Source organism: Platalea leucorodia, assembly GCF_965183815.1.
Source record: "Platalea leucorodia genome assembly, chromosome: 5".
Taxonomy (NCBI): Eukaryota; Metazoa; Chordata; class Aves; order Pelecaniformes; family Threskiornithidae; genus Platalea; species Platalea leucorodia.
In genome coordinates this window covers 77,871,874-77,896,482 of record NC_138827.1, presented here as the reverse complement: position 1 = coordinate 77,896,482, position 24,609 = coordinate 77,871,874, and the positions used below count along the sequence as shown (strand labels likewise).

The 24,609-nt window shown below is 34.7% G+C and overlaps 1 protein-coding gene across 4 annotated transcripts in view; it reads right to left on the bottom strand.

Moving 5' to 3' along the window:
- The window catches only part of ATF2 (activating transcription factor 2), a 51,757-nt gene that overhangs the window by 17,165 nt on the left and 9,983 nt on the right, over positions 1-24,609 (bottom strand). For 3 of the 4 annotated variants that reach the window (XM_082313930.1, XM_082313931.1, XM_082313929.1), the window contains 8 exons: positions 24,176-24,245; positions 21,673-21,769; positions 19,752-19,870; positions 17,535-17,663; positions 11,336-11,514; positions 10,897-11,011; positions 10,632-10,718; positions 1,071-1,220 (listed from right to left, as the gene is read on the bottom strand). In XM_082313930.1, coding sequence (XP_082170056.1) covers positions 1,071-1,220; positions 10,632-10,718; positions 10,897-11,011; positions 11,336-11,514; positions 17,535-17,663; positions 19,752-19,870; positions 21,673-21,769; positions 24,176-24,223 — 924 coding nt within the window. In that variant the 5' untranslated portion in view covers positions 24,224-24,245. Of the gene's footprint in view, positions 1-1,070; positions 1,221-10,631; positions 10,719-10,896; positions 11,012-11,335; positions 11,515-17,534; positions 17,664-19,751; positions 19,871-21,672; positions 21,770-24,175; positions 24,246-24,609 lie in introns of those variants that run through there. The other variant, XM_082313932.1, reaches the window with a different exon arrangement.

Here is a 24,609-nt window from a genome sequence, read left to right as displayed (position 1 = left end):
ACACTTGCCTTTTTTTTTTTTTTTTTAAAATCCTAAAGTAACCACAAAATAACCAAACAGCAAGCTTTTAATCTTGAAAATTCTGCCATGCGGTATTATGAAAATATTCTTTAAAAAACTTAAGGTGGTATGGGAGAACAGCAGCCTTAAGGAGGAGATCATTTTATAATGGGTAACTTTTTTCCTCTTTTTGCTCCAAATATATTTCGTTTGATATATTATTTGATTTCACTGGCCAGTCTAAGAATCTGAGGGCTTTCACTGCAGATGCAGGTCCTGCCGGTTCTAGGCCAAGTATGTAGCTTTTATAAAAGTGGTATTATGCTATAAATTCTGAAAATACTTTTAGAGATTTTTAAAAGCATTTTGAAAACACATTCCAACAAGTTTTTCTGAAGTAGAATGGCAGGAATCCTCCAGGATGCACCCATGGAAGTATCTCTTTCCTCCAGCAGCACTCCCACTTCCAGTTTGACTGAAGCATTGTTGTCCTTTATTCCCCTGTTCTCATCTATGATCCCAAAGGGACAGCACAATCTTCCTAAACTCAGATCCCCCTTTTCAGTACCTGGGATTACATAGTACCCTTCATCACACAGCTGAGACTTTTCTTGTGGCAGCCCAGTGGAGACTCTTCAAGCAAATTAACATAACCATGATACCCAATGCAGTTAAAAAAATTCTTAAGTGTTTATGATCTAAAATATTAAACGTGCAATATAAATAAAAAATGAAAGCACTTATTTTTTTCAAATATATATTAACCAGTTGTACAATTTTCAGTTACCAAAGAATTTCCTGTTAACACACTCCAGTAACCAGGAGGACTTAGTTCTAAATTTAAGTGGGTAGATAACACCTATTTTGAAATTATCATCTTGGATAATAAATTTTAGAAGCATTCAAAAACATATAAGAACTATAAACATTTTACTGCTACAAAACTATTCACTCCAAGAGAAGTCTGTAGCTCATGTGAACCTCTATTTACAAATCAAGAGTAAACAAAAAATTTTTTTTTGCATAACAATGAAAGGGGCAGGAAGCACATGTCCACTCTGTTGTCATACCGGTGTTTCAGTTGTTGAAGTTGCAGGTTGTTGTAACGATTGTGGTCGTGGTTCCTCTGACTGAGTCCTAACCAACCCACTTGGATGTCCCTTGGCAGTATCTCCATTTGTTACCTGAGGGTGCTGCTGGGTCAAGGCTGCTTTCAATCTCTGCAAGCAGGGGAGAGAGGAGGGAGGGGAAAAAAAAAAAAAAAAAAGAAAAAAAAAATATTCTATCATGCTAACTTGAGGAGTTATTAATGATTTATATTAGTAGTTACTTCCATTTTGGAAACAGGAGCTCCAACTCTAAAATAGCTGTTCCTTTTTAAATGCTTTCAACAGTGATCTAGGCATAAACCTACTAATAGGTGACAATTTCTTGCAAGCATGACAATAGCAATGAGGCTTTACACAGGATCTCGGAAAGAGAAGGATGGTAAGCTGTATGGAGCAGTGAACAGAAAGCCTCCTTTGTGATGAACTGTGCCCACAGAGAGATGACTGGAAGGCCATGAACAAACAGTTGCTGAGGCTGGTATTACACAAGGCACAGATCAGAAAGAAAACAACCACACATGAGGGAAAACAGGTAAAAAACAGAACACAAGCTTCTTTCCATTTTAAAAATTCTGGTGTTCTCTATCCATTTTTAAATAGTTTGTTATAACTCCACTTTTTCATGATCTTTACAAATACTCACCTCTACAATCCTTACCTATGAGTAATTAATATATAAAAGCCAAGATCTTTGCTGAAACATCTCAGTAATGCACAAGACAATAAGAAGCTTCAGGTTGTATGTAAGGATTAGCTTTCATTTATATAGAAATATGCAAGGTAAGTGCTACGGTATGCTATTTTATATTAAAAAATTGCTAAAATGTTTGAAGTTCTTCCTTCATTGCACACAGCCACTACAAAGAACAGTAACTTCAAATTTCAGCGTATATAATACATTCAAGAGTTACTGACAACTTGATAGAGTATTTTAAAGCATTTTATTGACTAGTCTTCGAAAATTATTTCACTCGACTTTTGGCAGAATCTATTAAAACTCTAACAGATAATATATTCTATTTACAACAAATTCTTAAGATTAAGTGATAAAAGGTCATACTAACTTTCAGTAGATAAAACTGCCTGTAATTCCAGATTCTTACTTAAAATGTCATTAATATTGTGTAATTTATGACGAAATTTTCTGTGTTACTTAACAATTTACCCTACTAGACAAATGGTATTAAAGAATGCTTTTCTGCTGAGCACTGGATTTTTAAAGAATCTAATACAAATTTAAGAAAAGATGAATGACTTAATACATGACAGTTTATGAAAACTCTGATAACTCGTATCATCATATTTTGGAATATGAACAAAGTATTGCCAAAGTACTAATATTAACAGGATGTCTTAAAAATGCTGGAGCTAGGCTGCATTTGGCCAGCTCAAAATAAGCAGAAGACTTTGGACCTATGTATGTAGATATTCTCTATAAACTGTAGTATCCAACGTCTCTCAATAATTAAGTCACTGGAACATAGGGACAGCTCTCTCCTACCTTGCATGATGACAGGCTTTCCTGGATCCTATTTTACAATTAGAACAACAGATTACTTCTGTCAGAACTGCAAAAAATCTTCAGGTCTGCAATATGGCAAGTTACATCAACTATCAAATCCGCATAGTTGGCTGTAGCATCTAACCACCACCAGCAGATACCCCATCTGAGGACTACAAAGAGAACTGAGAAACTCCAACATTCCTCTGCTGGCTTGCTCTTATGGAATATCTAGCCAGTGACTTCTGTAGTAACCCTCTTCTGTAGTGACTGCTCTAGATTGAATGTAACAGCACACGTTACCCCGAATAGGGACCATTAAAGTGTACATAAAAATTCGGTGTTAACAAAGTTCTGTTCCCCACCTCATTTTTGTATCAACTTGCATAAGTTTCCCGGAATGAAGAAGGTGCTTTCAGAGAAGTACATGAGACAAATTTACAGTAATTTCCCCAGTGCTCAGCTCTAACAAGAATTTAGGATAGCTGCAGGCATTAGGGCAGGATGACAAAAATTTTTAAGATAACTTGCCTATAATTCTTAGTATATGTACAGTACTCTGAAAATCCTAAGCCCTTCAGTAGTTGTTTTAACTCTTTCTGTACAGCACTAAAACAAACTCAAGAATCAACTTGTACCTTCCTAATTCACCTTGGAAAAACAAGCTAACCAAAAAATTTCAATCCCTGTCTCCAGCTAAACAAGTGCAGAAAGATTAATTGTCTAACTAAAATTACTAATACCAAAGTCTATGATCTAATTACAACAACTGAAAGGTTGATAATTTCCACACCATCCCCCCTTTAAATTCTAACTAATCTGGGTCATTAAATGGTAAAATTTTCTAAGCTACCACCAGGACTACTGGGAGACACATCACTTCCAAATCACTTTTTAAAAAATATTTTTTAAAGTAGCAAGTATTTAATGTTAATATGCCAATTTGATCCAATATCCTTTCCATAAGTTGTTAATATCTGATTTTTCACAATGTATCTGCATTTATTATCTGAATTACTTTAGAAGTATTTCTTGTATCATAACTTGCTGTTTAGCAGGATGTGACAACTTTCAGGAGTCAAAATCAAGACAGTAGTTAACAGGCCAAATTAGTTGTAACAAATTAGTTACAATGTGTCTATTTTAACTTCTGTTGAGGTTTTAAAGGGTATGCTCTCTTTCATTTCAGGGCATCATACTAGGATGTTTTTAAAAGTTAGTCTAAAAAATTACTTAACCAAGACATAGCAAGTTACCATATCTATACTGCTCTTCCACTGCGATGAGAAGTAAAAATTATTAGATTTCATCCAACTCAAGTGTCTGAATATGTAAATTCAGTGATAACAAGCTAACTTCTAATTTTCATGGCAGTGGAGCATAAACATTTATACAGTTAGTATTTGTATGGTCAGAGTGTCTTATTTACTCTGCTTGTGACTGCAGGGGCAAATCTTGATGTAAGCATCCTCCACAAAAATACCCCAAAACAACAGAGTCTATGAACTCCTAGAAATGCTTTGTAGTGTTTGCTTGGTTATTTAAAGAAAAAGTTTTGCTAGCATATCCACTTCCTTAGTGAATGAGAGCCCAAGCCCAGAAGATTTGGGAAATGAAGCAAAACTAGTTAGGGTTTGTTTTGTTTTTTAATGCGCACATAAGGCACGTAACTGTTATTATTGTCTAGCTCTGTTCTTTCTACTCCTGCATTTCTGTGTTAAAGAAATATTTGCAAAGTTAACCTAAAAAGAAAGTAAGTTCATGCTATTAAATCTGTATATTTTACATTTAATTTGAAAATGGCCATAGGAAGTGAAGGAAATAACAAAATGCTATCTACATTATAAAAGATCTATCATCAGACACAACAGATGTGCAAATAGTCAAGTAGGACTTAAGTTGAAATTCAAATAATTATGATTAAAATTATCCACAAATGCAGAAACATTGTGAAAATCTGAGAAATATCTACAGATTTTCACAAGGTGATATCCAGCTCATGTATTTAAAGGGTTTCATATTTCAGATGGTAATGCTTGAGTAAAATACTATATGGATGTTGTGCTTCCTGTGAGTAGTGAGATAGTTACCCCAAATACAATGAGGATCTCGGTTTCAAAAATCAAGTATACTGAAACAAATATTAGAATAAATGTATATAAGCATTATTATGTGAGGAGACCTGATGGCAACCAAGGTTTGTTTGCTATTATTTACTTATTAGAGGCAAACTAAAAGTGGTATTTTCAAATAGCTTAACAGCTTTTAAAGTCTTTATTAGCAAGGTTTTACTGTTCATGTATATCCTTGAAAACAAATCCTCACCACATCTGTCAAAATTTGGTAGGACTAGATCATTCCATCAAGAGCTCACAGAAACAAGATAATATTCTCCAGAAACAATTTGTGAAAAACTCAGATCCATATTTCATATCTGCCACAAAAGCTCATCAGAGTAATAACCCTCCTTCTCCTGGGTGTTATCCTACCATCTGCTGCTCTATTACTTATCTTTATTTTGCAACTAATTAACAGCATAATCTTCTAAATTCAGCAAGTTAATTATCATTATTGTGGTCTTTGCAGCATCATCAGTCCTTATGAAGTCTTGTCTCTCCACCCCCAGAGAACATATGAAAATGAAGTAGGTTGTGAGAGGGTCTGTAGTAGGCTCATTAGGTGTTTGCTGATTAGCTCGGCATGCAGAGAGACAGGTCAGAAGAATTCTGCTGAACACAAGGTCCCATGCCGGGCTCCAGCAAGTTAATGTCGGTTTCTGAACATTTGCCAAGCTGCCCTCTGTCACTTCTCAGTAGAAGCCTCCTGCAGAAAGCCTACTGGTTGCCCACTGCGTGCAAGGTATTTCTCAGATTGTGACAAAAGGTTTTATATGGGTAGGAGGAGACGGAGGGAAACATTCAGTGTTAAAGCAATTTTTAAGTTCCTTGGAAATTCCTGCAATCCGTGCAGAAGGGTCTGAGCATTAAGTTTGCATCTACAAGCTGTGCACTCAAAAAAAGGATATTTTACAACTAGTAGTAGCTCATGGCTTACATTTCATATACAGAAAGCACACAATTACAGATCTTCTCACAAAGTGATCAGAAGCAATTCTGTATTATTTAGATTCATGTATCCTTAGTAAGGAAGTATTTTCGTTTTGTTTTGTTTTTAAGCACAGCTATTGCATCTGCTTCTAAGCCTCTCTAAAATACCACAAAACTGACTTATGTATTTGATTTTACTTAAGTATGTGGAAGTTAGTTTCTTTAGCATAACAACAAATATGGTCATGTCAGAAAAATTAACAATTTATATTATTAAGTGTGCCACAGAAATCTGAAACTCATTTTCGCTCCTGCTGAATGTCATTCTCAGTACAAGATACAAGGATATTTTCAAAAGAATAGCAGTAAAAGACAGCTTGTGTCTGAGTAAAATCTCTAGTCATATTTCACTTCAGTTCTACAAGCAATAAGAGAAAAATGATCCAAGAATGTTCAAAACTACAGTAACAGTGCCTTTCACAGGTGTGAATGGAGCAGCTATGTTCACTACAATAACTTCAATATCAGACAATAAAATTAAAATGCAATCTAACATAATTATCTCATAGCACTGAAACCCATCTAGCACTGTGTATGTTTCACAGCTGAAGCAGACACATATGATTGTGCTTAACATGCTCTTCCACTAACTTTCAGCTGTTTCAGTTGAGAGCCTCTTGCAATAATGTCACCAATCATAAGGATTTGGCTCCCTGCATAGCCAATTTTTAAATGTTTGTCTCTCATGGCTTTTATATTTTTCTTTGTTGTTGTTGTTGTTTATGATTTTTTTTTTTCCTCCCAGTCATTATTCCTTGCAGTTGGTATACATTTTTCTATCTGCTGTTTCACTCACTGAACGTGTTCTCACATGCAGCTGTCCCTCTATGGAATTCATGTGATCATTTAGTGTCAGGCAACTTCAACGGTAACCAGAGAAAAGAACATTTCAGCAAAGAAAGAACAGAGTTCTAGAAGTGACATCTCAGTAAATCCCTTCACATGAATAACCAAAAATTGCATGCTGAAGGAGTTTTGACACTTCAGACTGAAAACTTTATCAAATACAGAAATAAATACACAGTTCTGATTATTATGCATTAAGCTCGGACACACTAATCTAAAAAACACTTTAAAATGCTGTAAGAGAACTCACTTACAAACTGAAAAAAAGTCTCCAAAATCTGTCCACAGTGGGGAAAAAAATACCCAGCAAGTATATTAGTTCCCTTGTCTTTAAAGGGTTTTAAGACTTCTAAGATAGCTGAAGAATTGTAATTGTGTTATAGGAAGGCATCCTATGCCCATTAAGGGCATAAAGACATCTTATACCAGTTATTTTAAGCTTTAGGTTTTAGAAATCAAAATGTCAGTTTGTTTTACTAAAGTTCATTCAAGATTTTATATAACGAAATATATGAAGCTCTATGTACAATTTGGTATATGCAACTCATAAGGAAACAACAGGTATTCATCAAAAGAGAAAAGTGTGTTGTTTTCACACTAATAAAGATACAGAAATTAAGTTCCTTAAACCCATATTTAAATAACTAAACTCCACAGCATTAGGAAATAATGGCACTACAATCTCTAATTTGATTTTTATCAAATTAGTTCTCACCTTCACTTAAAAAAAAAAGGAAGTCTATACAACAGTAGCCTTTTGTAAACAGGTAAGAGAGAAATGAATGATTGAGATGAGGAATGAAATCAGAGCACAAAGTGCTTTTCTTGCTACAAAACTCTAAGATACATTATCTCCTTGAAATGTCATGCAAGACATGAACTGCAGAAATAGCCTCTGTAAAGAAAGGCAGAAAGCACAAACAAAGGGAAGTTCCTGGTTCCTGCCTTGGTTTGTGCCAGGTATTTAATCCAAAACATCAAGGCGTTGTGCCTTCTACACAGGACAGATCTGTATCTGATAACAATTCAGGAATTTGGGGATATTGCATCTCAAAGTGACAAAGTTATTGCAAACAGTTCTTCAGAGACTGAGTAAAATTCTTGAAGTAGGTAGATCTGTGTCAATTAAGAATACCTTGAAATAGTGTTGTCATACGTATGATAGTAGAAAATGCAGAATACCATATTAGGCAAGTATGGTCTTTGAATAAAAGGAAGATTCAAACAACAATGGCCAAAAGCATATGCGACAAAACCCTTTGGAGATAAGAAAAAAACCACGTTAACTTCCCAAATTTTGCATCCCATACACTACCAAACTTACTTTAATATCTGAGGAATAGTCACAATGTTAGGAAACTATTTGAGCATGATTTTTATATTTGCTACATATTCTATTTCTACATTTTATAATGCAATAAGAAAATATCTGTGAGACTGCAAGGTCTGTCTACAGAGAACAACAAAAAATTCTCCAAATAATAAATAACAAATAAAATAAAGCAACAGCCAAGAAAATTCCAAAGATCTATAAAAATCCCGACTCCTGGGCCTTGATTGTTGAGGAGGGAACATTACAGTTTCACCCCGTCATCCAGCTTTCTGTCCAAAAGACACTAAGAATACTAGGCTGATAGACTTCACCCCAACATGAAGCAGAAATGTGGCTATGGTAGGGAAAAGGACACAGGAAGTGTTCCCAGTGTACTGCTAACTTAAACATACCAATAAATCCAAATATTGCAGTACACTGTTAAGAGATGAAACATATACCGTGATGAAAAATACACTGCCCACCTATTAAATTTCATTCAGTGTAACAGCAACTTTAAATGTGAACTATTAATGAAATAAAAAGCAAACAAGCAGCTGTAAAACTAAACATTGAGTCTTCTGTTGGCTTAACCAGGAACCCAAGTGAAAAATAAGCCCGATTACCATACCTTTGCAGAATTTAGCATGTAGCAAGCAAAATTTTTTTCAAGAGATACATGAAAAAGAAAGGATTTGGCATCACAAAGACTTAAATTTTAAAAATCAAATGGAACTTTACAGTTAATAAACCATCATATATCTGCCAACGATGCATCACATGGCATAGTGAGTTAGTCTTCCTGTTGGAAGCTTTTCTACATAAACATTAAGTTCCTCATTAAATTGCTTTTACTTTAGGAGTGATAAGAAATTAAGTTTTTTATTTTTGTGAATAGGCACTATATAAAAGTAAATGAGCATAAGAAATATACATAATTCTGATATTCTTGAATTCTGCTCATGCTTTATATTAAGCAACAAGAAGGAAAAGAAGAAATACTGCAAATACCCTTTTTACAGTCTCACTTAAAAAAAAAGATAAGCAATCACTGAAGTGCATGTATTAGCTAAATTCTAACGAGAAGACTAATGAGACTGTTAAATTTTAAGTCTAATGATCTTTGTTTTTCTTTGCATCTGAGTGATTGCTTCTTCCAACGCGAGACCAAAGTCTTCACTACATACATGTATTTCCTTCCCCCCTCTAAAGATTTGTAAGAGCAAATCACTCAGTAATATGCTTAAAAACCTAATTTCTTGCCCATCTAAAAAATTATCTGGAACCAATTCCTCCTGGATTTCATGAAGCAGAATTCAGCACGAGTCTCCTGACTCTAAGGAATGTGCAATTTCCAAGAAAACAGTTCTTGTTTTCACTCTCTTATATTCTTCTCTCCTGGATTTAAGATAAATTCATCTCATCAGAGCTGGTTACATTTAAATATTTCCTCAGGTATGAAAAGATTCCTTTGCCCATTCCTAGGGGGACAACGATGCACAGAAACAGACCTTCTTCCTTTCTGTCCTTCTCTACACTATATTAAAAGTCATCGTGTTCAACCGAGGAGGAAAATGAAGGAAGACCTGACAGCATTAGGAAAAGTCAGTGCACTGGTGACCAGCTCTCCACAGCAGTTTCAGTATTGGGTGAATGTGGTCTAGTGTGCCCACTTTAGAGGAATCCCATTACTCTGGACAGCAGAATAATTAGCGTTCCCAGACTCACTCTTTTTCATATTGTGGTCTGAGGAGAGAAAATGGGCAAGGAAAGAAAGCCCACAGGTTTAGGTCAAGAGAAATGAGATATCAAAGGATGTTAAGGGCATCCTCCCACTTATCAATATTCATGTACAAAAATATATTTTATGTAGCAGGTGTTCCTGTTTTTTTTTTTTTTTTTAGCACCAAGTAAGAGTCAGAGGAGGAACGCTACTTCACAAGACAGTTTACAGAGGCATCTTGTAAAAACATAAATGGGTTAATTATTGTTTAATAATAGATTTTCTATTGCTTTAAAAGAGTTGGAACAAACAAACAAGACAGCAAAACCAGAGAAGCAACTACCTAACGTTGTGGAAAATTTTTAAAGAAATTGATTAATTCAAACTACCACCACAATTGGATCACTAATATTTTAAAAAAACAAAATAAACTTTCCTCTGCTTGTTTTACTCATGATGTTCCCAAATAATCCCCAAAGCCCCAAAACTGCCCCGACACAACAAAAACAACCTCCACACAAAACAATTTCCTAAGTATGTCAGTAATACATATCTAATTACAAAACTCTTGCTAAATGGACTATATTCAGTTGAGATTCTGAAAACATTGTTAAAAAAAGCTTTTTCTTTTCCTGTTTTTTTTTTAAGAAATATCATATCCTTTGGGAGGAAACGTATTCTGCTTCTCTGAAGGTGATGTTCACTGTTAACATGCTACTAATCTTGTTTTTCTTCCAACTAACGTTTCCTGTCCTCCAATACAAGGAGCAAGAAGCAGTTTAGTCAAAAAACTAGTTCATTTAAAAAAATGATTGAAAATAAGATCAAAGTGACCATTAACAACAGAACTAACATAGGCTAGAATTTGAAATAACTGTAAAATAAACGCAGCTGTTATTTTTCTGTTTTTATTAAATCTGTACTTGCAGAATTTAGACTAACAAAATAAAACTAAAGCTGTTTTAAAAAGCAATATAATTTAATTAATTTCTCAAGTTATTCTTCTTGAGGAATAATGGAGTTTTTCACTTACCAATTTAGCCTCAGACTGCACTGGCTGTGGGGAGGAAGGCCCTGGGATTCCTGGGATACTAGGCACCATGGTGACAGGTCTAACAAGCTGACCAGATAAAGTATAAAAATGAAGAAAACCTGAGTATGTTATCATAATAGAGAGCATATGACAGCACTACCCTCTGAAGCCAAAACAGCTATCAAGCTGCTTAAAACTAAGTTCTATGCTGCACTTATGCAAATCTGCTCCACTTTCAAATTAATATAGCATCATGCTTACTTACTGGAACTGCAGCAGGGACATGCACATTAGAATTTGTGATAGATGCAGGAATAGCAACAGGCATGGTTTGTCCATTAGGAAGATGTAACAGCAGAGGAAAAGGACCTGGAACTGGACTGAAAAAGGAATGAACTATATAAAAGAAAACTTATCCAGAGAAGAGAACAAGTTTACACATTATTTTAAACTGGTTGGTTTGTTTACAGTTGTAATGTAATACTTATTTGGAGATCAAAAATATGAACTTAGTGATGTGGAGAACATGGAATTATATTTCACATGTAGTGAAAGTTGTATGTTTCGTATGTAGTAAAGCACCACATTACACCAAAGCATCTCAAATTTGTACATTAACTGCAGAAACACTAACTAAAAATAAACAAGATAAAATATTTTCAAATTCTGCAAGAAAACATTTTACTAAGATTTATGTAACTTACACTATTGGTCTGTTAGAGGATGGAGCCTGGGTAATAACAGTACTTGACGTTGGTGATGGTATTGCCTGCTGAATAATAACACTTGAGTCAGAACTTGTAAGTAGTACGTTAGGAACCTGTAGCGATGCTGGACGAACTATTGTTGATGTAGGCTGTGCGGTCTGCTGCAGTGACGCTTCCTGAGGAAAAACAGATTAATCCGTTTGTAAAATACAATTATAGACCATTAATTCCGACCGTTAAATGAACACAGTTTGATGGAAATAATCAGAATTTCTATAACATTATGCAAGTAGAATCAGTTATACAATTAAAAACATTAAAAAAAACCCCTTTGGATGAATCATTTAAACCATCAAAGTGAAACTGTTTCAACAACAGAGATTTCAGTTTTATGACAAACCCTGGCTCAATTTATGCTAAGGCTACTATTACTTAGAATTCGATTTTGATCAGGTATTAATTTTTCTTGCCAAGAAACCTGTGGCGCTATCAGCACCATCATGTCTACCCACATTCTGAATAAGGAAAACATTTTATGGCGTCTTTATGTACATTTCAGTTTCAGTCCATTGTTCCGGATTTAAACAAGAGAAACAAAAGAGTTTTATGGTTCAGTAAAAAGAAAAAAAAAATTTGCCCTTTTTTTAAGCCTTTATTCCTTACCCATATACTTTGCTTAACTAAAGTGCTACTAAGTTAAAAATACTCGGGAGCGTTACATTCATAGCTTTGCAAAATATATGCATACCCTGATGCAGAAGAAATTATTTCAGCACAGAAATTAAATTTTCTTAGTTGCAAATAAACAGTAGACAGAATTGACTATAGTTCTTAGCTTAGCAATCAGGCAAAGTATATTATCAATTAGAATGTAGTACCTGCATTTGCTGTCTCAAAACCTAGAAATGCCTTATTGTAATCAATGCCTGCCTTCTCAGGAAACCCTTAATATTGTTAGGCTTCGGATTTACGTTCAGACAGCATTTTTCCAAGTTATTTCTTCTTTTGACAGTAGCTACTGCAATCAATGGCACATAAAACTACACTCCTAAGACCAGCAGACTTCAGTTGCTCCACTGTTAAACCGTAATTTAAAGAAAACATCTCATACCTGTGTCATATAGGCTACATTAATTACCATTTGCTCTGAATTAAGCTTAAGTTTCTAAAATCCATCCACAAAGCTTTAAGTAGTAAGGCCTTAGGTGTCTTACATATTGTTTTTCTTTTTATACATCCATTGCAAAACGTGTGTGCTCCTCTGAGCACTTCATAGAACTGTATGTGGGCTGGCAAACTGTGGGCTTTAAAAAAGAAAGGACTTTAGACGATGAAATGTTCTCCCTTCAAAAGCTCAGAGGCTAGATTTGTCATCAGGGTTCATTAGTTCATTCAGGCTTTTCTCCAAGGGACCTAGAAGACTATTTACAGTGAATGAGAGTTTCTGAAGAATAACAGTGAGCTGTATTGAGGAAAGCAGGAATTTTTTCTTTAGTATCAATCTGGTTATCTATAAATGTTATGATATTTTAACACAGTACCTAGAATTACAGATGAGCATTCAGTCAAAAGAAGAAATCATTCAGTATGGAATTGCAGAAACAGAAAAAAAATTGGGAAGAGTTGATGAATGCATATTCTTAGGGCAGGATTAAACACTCCTTTACAAATAAGGAATTTGGTATAACAGCTATACAGATCTTATTCAGTGACAAGAGCCACAAAACATAAAGGAGACTGAACTGCTTGACTGTGGGAAATTAGAGGAAGGCATAAGGGGAGAATACTTGCCCTGATAAGCTTTTGCCAATGGTCAATTCAGAAATTAATATTGTGTCATTCTTCACTGGTTTCAGCTTCACCCTTTCCTGACTGCTGTTTGCCACTATTACCTGTCTCATTACTGTGAGCAAGGAGACACTAGAAAGTCCATTCCCATTGTAGGGATCTGACACAGGAACACCCTTATTTGCCCCTAACAGCCAACAGAGGCATAAGAGCTCTTTTTCTTGTTCTTCCTTTCACCTGAAACATCTTCATACATGGCAACCACATATATATAAAAGTATACGTATAAATATAAATTTCGATACATGAACACCACAGAATAAATAGCTATGACAAAGTAATTCTAATTGCCATAAAAAAGGGGAAAAAGACAGCTGGCTAACAGCAGCCATGGAGCCATGTATATAGCTTTAATACAAAAATGTAAACTAACCAGATATTCACGCATTCTCAACAACAGTAATGCCGTAACAGCCCCTTCTGTATGGGTTTGTGCAAGTGGCTTCTTTAAGTACCTGTGTGTGGATACAGAAATAGCTACCAAAATACAGAAGGCCAAGAAGAGAAGTGCTAAGAGGAGTGTGAGAAAGTCCCCCAAGAACAGATAAGCTCCAGAGAAAACCAGCCCTGTTGAATTTGCAATGATTCATAAACTCGGAACCCCCGCTGAATCTGTACAGTAGCGTGAACATGCTGTACAATTCAGACAACATCTAAAACCACGGTGGCTGCTATACGCAAACAAAGACTACAGGATTATATATACACTTGATGAAAGAATGGGCCCCTTGAAGGACTTTCACAGAATCATAGAATGGTTGGAGTTGGAGTTGGAAGCAACCTTTAAAGATCATCCAGTCCAACCCTTCTGCCATAGGCAGGGACATCTTTCAGGTTGCTCAGAGCCCCATCCAGCCTGACCCTGAACACTTTCTGAACACCTACCTAGAAGTCACTGGCATATCAGTACAACCCTCCACCTCTGAGCAAGCAGCTGGGATTGGCTTCCCAACTGTTTCTACAGCCAGGTAAATACGTACAAGTGACCGAGTAAGTTATGGCCTTCTGTGAATACTTATGGGCTATTAATAATAACAGCTTAATTAATGGGTGTCCTAATAAATACTGACTGTAAAACTGGGTCTCTCCCTGGCTTGATCCCCTACTAGGAAAAAGGTGATTTGCAACTTTTAGACAACGTATTCCATGGAAAACAGATTTCAGCAAAGGTCAGAAGATTAATGTACAAAAATCTGAAATAAATCTATAAAATTCTGAAAACAGAACCCTCACATGCACACAATTATTTCTGTGTGTTATTGAAGACAGCATTTGTGCTTTGTTTAAAAGATCAGAAATGATCCTCAGCCATTAAAGGAATAACACATTTACTGCCCAGTGTGTTCATACAGTTGAAAACAAAGTATTTTCAACTTCCTCTTTAGTTCTTACACTATGCTACACTGAAAAATGCATGCATGTGCTATTTACTGCAACAATGTGGCAATAACACAAGCTGCAGATTTAAGAAGTATGCATCTAAAGGAAAATGACATTTTATTAGCATATGAAAACAAAACCATAGGCAGACCAGTCTGATATAAGATACTAATAGGTCATCAAAGCATTGCACTAATGAAGTATAAATTTTGTTTGAAATAAAATGGTTCAAAATATATTCTGCTAAAGAACATGAAAAATAGAAATGAATTTGCAATCATGAGATTAAGCCAAAGTGACCTTACCTTTACCCACCTTGACAAGAAGAAGCTTGAGCCTATTCAAAGATCTAGAGATTTATTGAAAGGACCTCTCCAACCCTTCTATTCTTGAAACTAAAAACTACTGAATCAGAAAATATTTTACAGAAGAGGATAGTTACTTTATTTAAGAAGTGTTTTCAGAGATGCGTATCTGCGAGTATTTTGTATCTAAAAGCAAACATCGTGCAATAACTTCCTAATGCTACCAATGAATACACAGAATTCTTCATACAGAAATGTAGATGATCAGAACTAATACTGTAATTGATTTTTACTGTAAGAAAACAATTGGTTTTAAAATAATTAAGTTAGGCAATTAGCTGTCTGACAACAACTAAGCAACTTGTGAAACCCTGTTCAGGGTCACTCTTTAAAGTACTGTTAATAAGCAACTATAATGAGTTTGAAAGCTCTCAAAGAATAAATTAGGTTTCATTTCCTTATTATTTTAAGGCTAAAAGGTTTTATATACTTCTAATGATATCTTGGTCTATTCAAAGCAGAATATCAACTTTTATTGAAGCCTTATAGAACTCAGGGAACTCTCAGAAAACTAGGAAAAGAACTAAGCATGATTTCTTAAGAGTCTCTAAGAAATTCCTTTGACAACTACAAGGAAAATTAGAACTGTCTTGCACATACATTAACAGGCTGTAATCATTCAAGGGTACTAAAATATATTCAGCCAATTAAATGGTTACAGTGGCATGTGTATTTTAAAACCAGCTATGCCCTAAAAAAAAAAAACAAAACACCAAAAAAACTTCCCTCCTTCAATACATCTATAGAAGAAAAATATAAAAATCTAACTGAGAAAACAGCAACACACTGCTCACATTTCTCAACTTCTGCAGGCCACATTCAGCAGCAGCACACTCCAAGCAGCACCCTCATCCTTGCTCAGCTTGTCTCTACAATCAGACATCAGAACAGCATTGAGCAGCAGCAGCTTTTCACTTCAGCACTGTTACAGTGACAACACTGAAATTACATCATGAATGAGACAAGTTTGTAAGCACTGCCAAGCATTGAGATATAATTTTCACTTGTAATGATACTAATGAGATACTGAACCACTACTGTATAAAGATATTATCCCCTGCCAAAATTAGAGTACTTAGAATAAGTACTTGCAGCAAAAAAAAAAAAACAAACCTACCTCTGAAATAAAGAAGAAATGAAATAAAGACGACTTAGGATTTGGACTATGATTTGCTTAATCTACGCAGCTCTTTACATGTTTCCTTTAAACTCATTTTACTTTTTTTGAGACTACATGATTGCCTTGATTACCTATGATTACTCATCCTTGCTAACTAATAAAACTCAGCGAAGCTTTGTAAAGACAAATCTGAATTGAAACTCACTCAAATTTTTGTCACACACTTAAGGCTCTTCTCACACTGGTGCCTGCTGGCAGGATAAGAGAAGGGGTGCAAGTTGAAACCAGAGTGGTTTGGACTGGATCCAAAGAAAAACTCTTTCCCCACAAGGACAGCCTGGCATTGGAACAGGTTGCCCTGAGAGGTTGTGCAGCCTCCCTCCTCAAGAGGTTTCAAGACCAGACTGCGTAAAGCCCTGAGTAACTTGGTCTGATCTCAGAGCTAACCCCTGCTTTGAGGAGGAAGTTGGACCAGGAACTTCCTGCGATCCCTTCCAACCTGAATCATCCTGTGATCCTGAAAAGTCTTCCTGATTTTGGGGAATAAGGTAGCTAAGTCCCTCAAATGCAGACTGCCGCCTACTGAAGATGCACACAGAAAAAAGACTTGACCAGAGCAATCATATTGCTTTTTTTATGTTCTGCTCCTAATATTTTTATTTATTGAAGTAGGAATAGAAATAATTAATTTATTTCACTGATTTTGTTTTGTTTTGTGTTCTTCAGGAGAACTCCACATGATGAAAACACTGCAAGTCACATATTGAAGTTATCATTACTATTAAACCATTTATTTATTCTTTAGAGCAGTAGTTCTAAAACCGATTTGACTGCAACATCCTCTAGTGACAGGCAATACCTCAGCCTTCTATAAGCATTCAAGTAAACACAGAACAAACAAATGCCTGAGATCACCGCTTTTAAACATACTGCTATAGCCTAAAGAGTATAAAATCTGAAACAAAATTATCTGGTGCTTAGCTTTGAAAGACAGCCCATTCAGCCCTGTACATTTTTGTAGAACATCCCCTGCTGTTCTACAAAACAGTTTACAGTAAAACACAGGATAAACATAAAAATGTACACATGAAGAGTCTCAAACTGTTGACTTTATTTAAAAAAAAAAAAAAAAAAAATCAAAGAAACTGAACTTTCTTTGCTTTTTCATGAATGATGATGCATAAAACAGAATAAAGAGCCCCTTTAGCCTTTTCTAACATTGCATGAATATTAAATTTTATTTCCTTTCTGGCTTTACTGGATGGCTAGTGTGAGGCAAAAAAAGAATTGTGGTGAGCAAAGCTAACTAAAGAATTGAATAAATTAAGTATATATCCACAGGAATATGGCACGAGAATTCTTTTCCTTTCAACCAGCTAAGTAGTGTGGCTATCATCACATACAACAAACTTACAGATCATTAGAAGATTCAAAAAATGAATTCCAAAAAGAAAAAGAAAAAAAAAAAAAAAAGGTTTCTGACCTTTTCATCATTGGTAGTAGACTCTGGATGAGGTAAAGGACTATCTTGATGAGTTGTCTCTACAACAGAAGGTTCTTCAATTTTATTTCTTATAATCGGCGTTGCAAGAGGAGACAGATCTAGAGGCATCTAAGAGCAACAGTGTAAAACAAAATTACTAAATCTCTGAAAAATTAAAATACACAAGAAAATGTAAACAACTAAAGAGAAATATCAGCCTTATAACAGCAAGGAGGTGCTGATGTTTGGAAGACCTTTATGCAGATGCATTATCAGTCGAGGCTATTTTTCCAGCATTTGCATGAATACCAATCTTCAGTAACACTTTGTCTTTCAACACCAATGTCATACTAAGTATTTTCTTCCTGAGAATTAAAAACACTCTTAAAGTTTTCCTTTCCCAAGAGTCACAGGAAAATTATAGCTGAGGAAAGACTGTGCTAGACTTAAAAATTACAGTTAAAGGAAGGTATTATCCTTCTGTAAATTATTATATCACATGCCACAAAGCACAAAATCCTAACTAAATTTCCAAATTAATAAAGGACTGTGGACAATTAATTTCAAACTTATTGCAGCAAATAATTACTGAAAAAGCAAGTTTTATATTACTACACAGATATAACCACCAGGATATCTGAAATGCCACAAAGAAATTACGTTACAAAAATACTTAAAGTGATACTATAGATTTGAAAGCCTATATTGCTGTCTAGTCTGCTATCTAAACACTTTTGGAAGAAACTTCCCCCATAGGTCATCATCCATTTATGTTCTTCCGGGTGCTTTTTTTCATTTCAATTCCTAGTTTTCTTATGGAATATATTACTAATGGGCAGGGAAGACTTTTAAAAGTGGAATCTCTTTTCATACTACAACTGAACATGAAATACCACAGAAAAAAACCTAAACTATCAACCTCCTAGAAAGTGTGCTATTGTGGTAAATTCTTCTACCCCTTGCCATGATTGTTTATGTATATTAATCAACCAGACATAGGGTAGGACCGTGTTTCTTCTCATTACAGAGGGGGCAGCTTGGAAAATTAGTATCAATTAAAGAAATGGTTAAAACGTTTAAAATATCCTGCAATACCTATAACCTCCTCCAAGGTAGTAGTGAATTACACAGAAAATATAGTATTAGTAAATCCAGAATTGGTATTACCATATGTAGTATTTTAAGAACCGTTAGCATACACCAATTAAAAAAAAATTAAAAAATCATGAGCTGGTATAATTGCTGTAACAAAGCAAGGGTGAGGCTTTGTCAGGAATGCATAATAATCCCTCCTATTCACAAGTACCTGTTAAAATCTTTACTGAAACAAAGACAACACAGACACTGATTCTGCAAAACCCGTATATATGAGTATAGAGAGACATTTTTTATCACTGCCTATGGAAGTCAACCAGGTAATCAACCAAAGGCAAAATTATTCAAAGGGGACACTCAACAAAATTTTTCATTTGCAGAAGTATTTAAATGTTTCAGCCCATAACCAGTTATGACTGGGAAGTACTAAAATAAATAGAAGAAACCACATTTAAATGTATGGGAAGTTCCTCATAAAAACATGAAGTTGCTAAACAGATACAGTCCAAAATTCTCTTATACTTCAACCTATACCTTGAAAAAAGTAGATGTTTAGGTTGTGATGAATAATTTCTAGGCGAAAGTGATTTCAACACATAGTGAATATGTTTATAACCAAATTACTGACACTTATTTAAATTTAGTCAGTATTTTACTCTCATTACCATTACTATTGATTCTTAGAATAACATCAGTATTATAAAACTAATCAAAATAATCAGTGTTCACATATTATTCTTTTCACATGGGTTTCTTGCAAATGTTTTTATTTCTGCAAAAACTCTACTTTTCCGACTTATTTTTTGCTTATTCAAGGCATAATGAAATTTCAGTCAAACCTAATGATTAACTTCAACATACATGGACTAGATACTTAAAGAATTAAGACAAAGTCAATGTGTCCCATTGTCCATGGTAACTACATAAAATCAATCAGGTAAACTAATCTTCAGAACAGCAATCTTAGATTTGTATTCTCTCCATACAACATACCTAAGCAGCTGGCAAATGATTACTGGTACAGTTTAGAAGGCAATATATAAATACAAAGTTTGCTTTTTTTAATGGAATTTCTGATATGAAAAAGTAGAAGCTCTGAGAAGAAAAAGTTTTTGAACATACTTTCTTAATGTCATCTTCAGAAGCCTTTTTAAATTCATTTTCAAAAGGACTTGCTAATTCATTGAATAAGCCCACTTCTTCACAGTTCTTCAAGAATCGAGTTGGTGTTGGTGTCTGATCTGAAATGAACAATTTTATTTTAAATTTTATTTCAAAATACCATTTATGAACCTACTTATCGTAAATATTTTTCAGAATAAAAGCAAACGGAAAGAGACAACATGGTTAAGAACTTTTATGCCTTGCAAGCAGGCTCCTTTCTGCCTTGCAGGGAGGCCAACCAGAAGGCATACTCCACCTGCTGGAGACAAGCAACTGAAGTTTGCAGATCAGTAAACCCCTTACAGTTTTGGGAGGGTATCAAAGCATTTCTTCTGTCTGTGTCCAGAAACCAGAGGGAGCTATTCTCAAGTGCCTAGTCTAGCATAGCAGATCACTTCAGTGAGTAAGCAGGCTCTATTTTCAAATAAAGATAAGGCCTACATGAAGGCTTTAATTTAAAAAAAAAAAAAAAAAAAAAAAAAAAAAAAAAAAAAAGAGAGAGAGAGAGAGAGAAAAGTGCACAGCTCACAGACAGTTTGTTTCTTTCTTCTCCTCTTCTTCACTACTGAAAACAGCAGTGATTACTTTCAAGTGTGTGGAACTTCTAAAAGGAAGTAAAGGGTGATATTGTACAAGACTGTATTGGCTCCTACGATGCCTGTATAGCCAAGCTGGAACCACAAGACTTCTGGTATCTGGCTGACTACTGCATGAAGCAGTTTCAAAAAAGTCTTTCTATGAAGTTTTTGTTACTATGTAAATTCTCCTTATTTCACTATTATTATCAGGTCAAAATTAACCACATTTGCCACAGTTACCTGCATTTAAAATACTGTAGAGCGGTATTACGTGCACCTTACTAACGTAAGCTGGTGTTTACGACTAACAGTCCGTATGCTGAAACGTGGCCGCAAAGAGACAGACACTGCCATGGTTTCATTCTCAAACACCTGATTATTTGACAGGTCCCTTTTCTTACAGTACAATTGCTGAGGAGCACGTTGAGAATTTTAAAATGTACAACCTCTGGTTTAAAAGTAACATATTTTTTTTGTCTGCTCACCCTAACAAATTAGCCACTTACAAGGGAAAAAAACCCAAAATCTGAAAACAGCTGAAAGCCTTTGTGAAGTTCATTTAGGCTGTTCCACCACCAAACAAAAAAAACAGTGACTATAACTTTAGAATAATTAGCATGTGCTGTCTTCATTCAAGAACTTAAAAAACCCTTAAAATTTATAATGCAATCAATCATCCATTGATGATTAGTTCTGATCCTGGACAAACAAAAAAGTTAGTTACAACTGACCAAGGGTATACCATGAATTCAGAGGTGGAAATATAGTAAAAGTACTTTGAATTTAAGTTAAAATTAAAACAAAAAAATTTTATCTTTCTTCTACTATCCCATTTAAAGAATAATAATTACCGATTCATTCTTCTAATGTCACCATAGTATGTAAAAAACACTACATATTTTTAAATTCAAGAGACAAGTAATATCAATGAATAATTAAAACTTAAATACAGTAGTCTAGTTACAGATCCTGTTAGCATAGCCTTTATTAGTGTGTGTTCTTACTGAATGCTTATTACATAATTTAATCAACTATTAAAGTATTGATAATTGAAAAATATTTAGATTACATATCAGATCCAAATAAAAGTTACTTATAGAGAATAATATTGGCTTCAAATTCTGACAAAAGCTAATTATATATGAAAATACTGCCTAAGCGCACGTTGTAGACAACTGTAGCAAAGAAAACGTTTCATAACCCCTTAACATAAGTCTATGCATTATGTACAGAACATACATAAAACGTATGCCCATTCCAGCAGAAAAGTGAATAAACTAGTTAGAAAAGTATATACTAACCAGCCACAATGACACTATCGTTACGAGCCGGACCAAATTTCAGTGTCATCTCATGTTTATGTTTATGGACAGCCAAATGATCCTCATTGGTAAAACGCTGCAGCAGAAAGTTTTAAGAAATAGTTGTCATTTTGAGTGTGAACAAAGTAAATGCAATTCTACAGAAAGTCATTTTTACAACATGTAAAACTATCATTATTATGTTAATAGACAACCGTCCTAGACAGATATATCTTGCTCCTTGGTCAACAGTACTAAGCAGAAATATTATAAAACTCAAATTATGTTCATAGTAACTAAATAGCAATGATATCAGGGAAATGGTAGTATAAACACCTGCATTTATCAAAAGTCCAAGATAAAATTTCAGAGTGCTGCAGACTTCAACAACTGTTAGCAAACATCCATTTGCTATTGTTGTGGTTTATACACTATATACAGCTATACTAATGGATCTTGACAACATTTAATAATTGATCACCACTATTTGATTTCTGTATTGTGTGTATTATCACAATAATGAGAATTGATCTGTAATCAAACAAGACTTCACTGTATTCAATAGCATAAAAATAAAATAAAGTATAACTCCTGCCTCAACGATTTACGATATAAAAGTCAGATAGAATGGGAAACTCTGGAACAATGTCAGACAACTGAAAAGCTGTGAATGAACTAAAAACTTATCAGCATTTTAAAAATCTCTCAAGTTTTCAGAAGTACGCCAGTTTTGTGCATACTTTGCCCCACATTTGGGGTACATTCTGTAAAAAAGCAGTGAGCAGACAAACTAGGTGCTTGTAAAACATATATTCTCACTTTTACTAACATGAAATTTGCTATGCATCTGTAATTGTGAGTAAAGGTAGTGTTTCAATTGAGATAATCTAAGAAAATGTTTCCCAAGATGCAGGTTTCTAAAAAAATCCACATTTTACAAAATATTCAAATTCTTACTTTTCTTTGTGAACATTTGAGTCCCAAATTATGTTTCTGATTATTCCTCGATAATTTAAGTCACTCCACATATATCTTGTAACAGCTACACACCAAGTGTCATCTCTCAGAAAACAATACAGAGAGCTTAGTTGACCTCAGACTACAGTCATCCAGAATATTTCTGTGAGAAAGGACATGTATGTGTGGAGCCGAGAGGGAAATTAAAAATGCAGGATCACTGAAAGACAAGGTGATACAGGCCAGGCACTTTTTTTGTTAGAACTCTGTTGCCAAGGGTTCCAAATGCCCAGCTCTCCATAGTTCCTGTGCCTTATCTCTAGATACAGCATCAGCCAGAAACCTTGGTGTTCTATCACACTAGAAGACTTAAGTACATCTTTCTGTCCCCACTATGTGATGGACAGGCTCCTTCAGCGGGAATGGGATCTCCAGATCCTGACTTCCTCTCTCTGTTCTATAGTATGACCTGGCATCTGGAGAAGCCTTGCCCGTTTTCAGGGACATGAACTTCTCTTCTCCTTCACTGAAATCAAGGATTGCTGTAGCCCCATGATGCGTCTTCTGTAAGATTTAGTTGCCAAAACACTTCTGACAGAGCTTACATCAAAATGAGACTCAAATAGGATGGGGACAAACATATTGCTTAGGAGAAGGCAGTCGTCTTCTGTTACTGTTCATGTCTCTGAACATATTAGACATAATAAGAAATCTCAGTCCTTTCCTGCTTTAAATACAGAAGACTCAATAACATTAATGCTGTCATTCATCATAAAAACTAAGTTTTCAGAATAAGAATTAAAATATTTTGAACTAAAAATCCAAATAAATCCAAGTGCACTAATATAATGAAAAAATTCAGCTTGTTTAAGAAATCAATTCTACATAAAGGATGCAGGGATGTCCATCTCATGCAGCAGATAATGCAAATTCATTTATTTTCAGGTTACTAAATTAAAGTGTTAAGACAGCTTCCTTTTAAGCAACCATCCGCTAAAACACTCAATAATATTTTGACTCTTCTGCTCACATTCAGCTCCATATCTACTAGTGCTATTTAATAGAATACATTAAAACTACAATAGGAATTGAAATATATTTTGTGGCATGCATACTATTAGCATCTTCCTATATACAAAAATATACATACATAAAAATTATGCCATTAAATATTTGCATTCACCATAGTTGTAAGGATTAATGACAAGCAAGCTTCACAATGAGCTCCCCACTAACACTGAAATATTCTGAAAAGTACAGGTTACATGATACAAATTACGATGTTTCTTGATTTTTTTTTTTTTTTTAATGAAAGCAAATAAAGCAGGGCTAGCAAATGAAATTGTTTTCAGCTTAGGAAGGGTCATTTAATTAGTTTTTTTTTTTTTCCTATGGATAGCTAAAATGCTAGAAATTCTTGCTGTCACCTCCTTTTCAGCAAAACTTAGCAATTATCATAAATCCCTTCTTCTTCGATCCCTAGAAATACATTTCACTGTTTTACTTTTATTTGATCCATGTCAATAACTTCAAGTCAGATCGTTACCTGGCCACATCCAGGGGCAGTGCATAAAAAGGGTTTGTCATCACTCATATTCCACAGGTCGTTGTGCTACCTGGATTAAAATGAGAATGGAACAAATTTTACAAATATTGCAACAAATTATCAATACATCAACATTCACAGGATATTTTAATATTCCATGGGCAAGAATTCCTGCCTTCTGGCTACACTGTGAATCTAAATACCCAGGATTCAAGTAGAGTCTGGATTCCAAGCTCTGTCAGGAAGGTACACAAAACCCAATACAGACATAGTAGGTTTTGAACATCCATCTCAATTGGAAAGGCAAGTATTCGTACATAACATGACTAACTGCAAAAAGTATCTGAAAATATAGTAAGACAACTTGTTTCTGAAATAAAAATACATTGTTATAACGATCCGATTCCCACAATTAAAAAAAGAGCAAAGCAGCA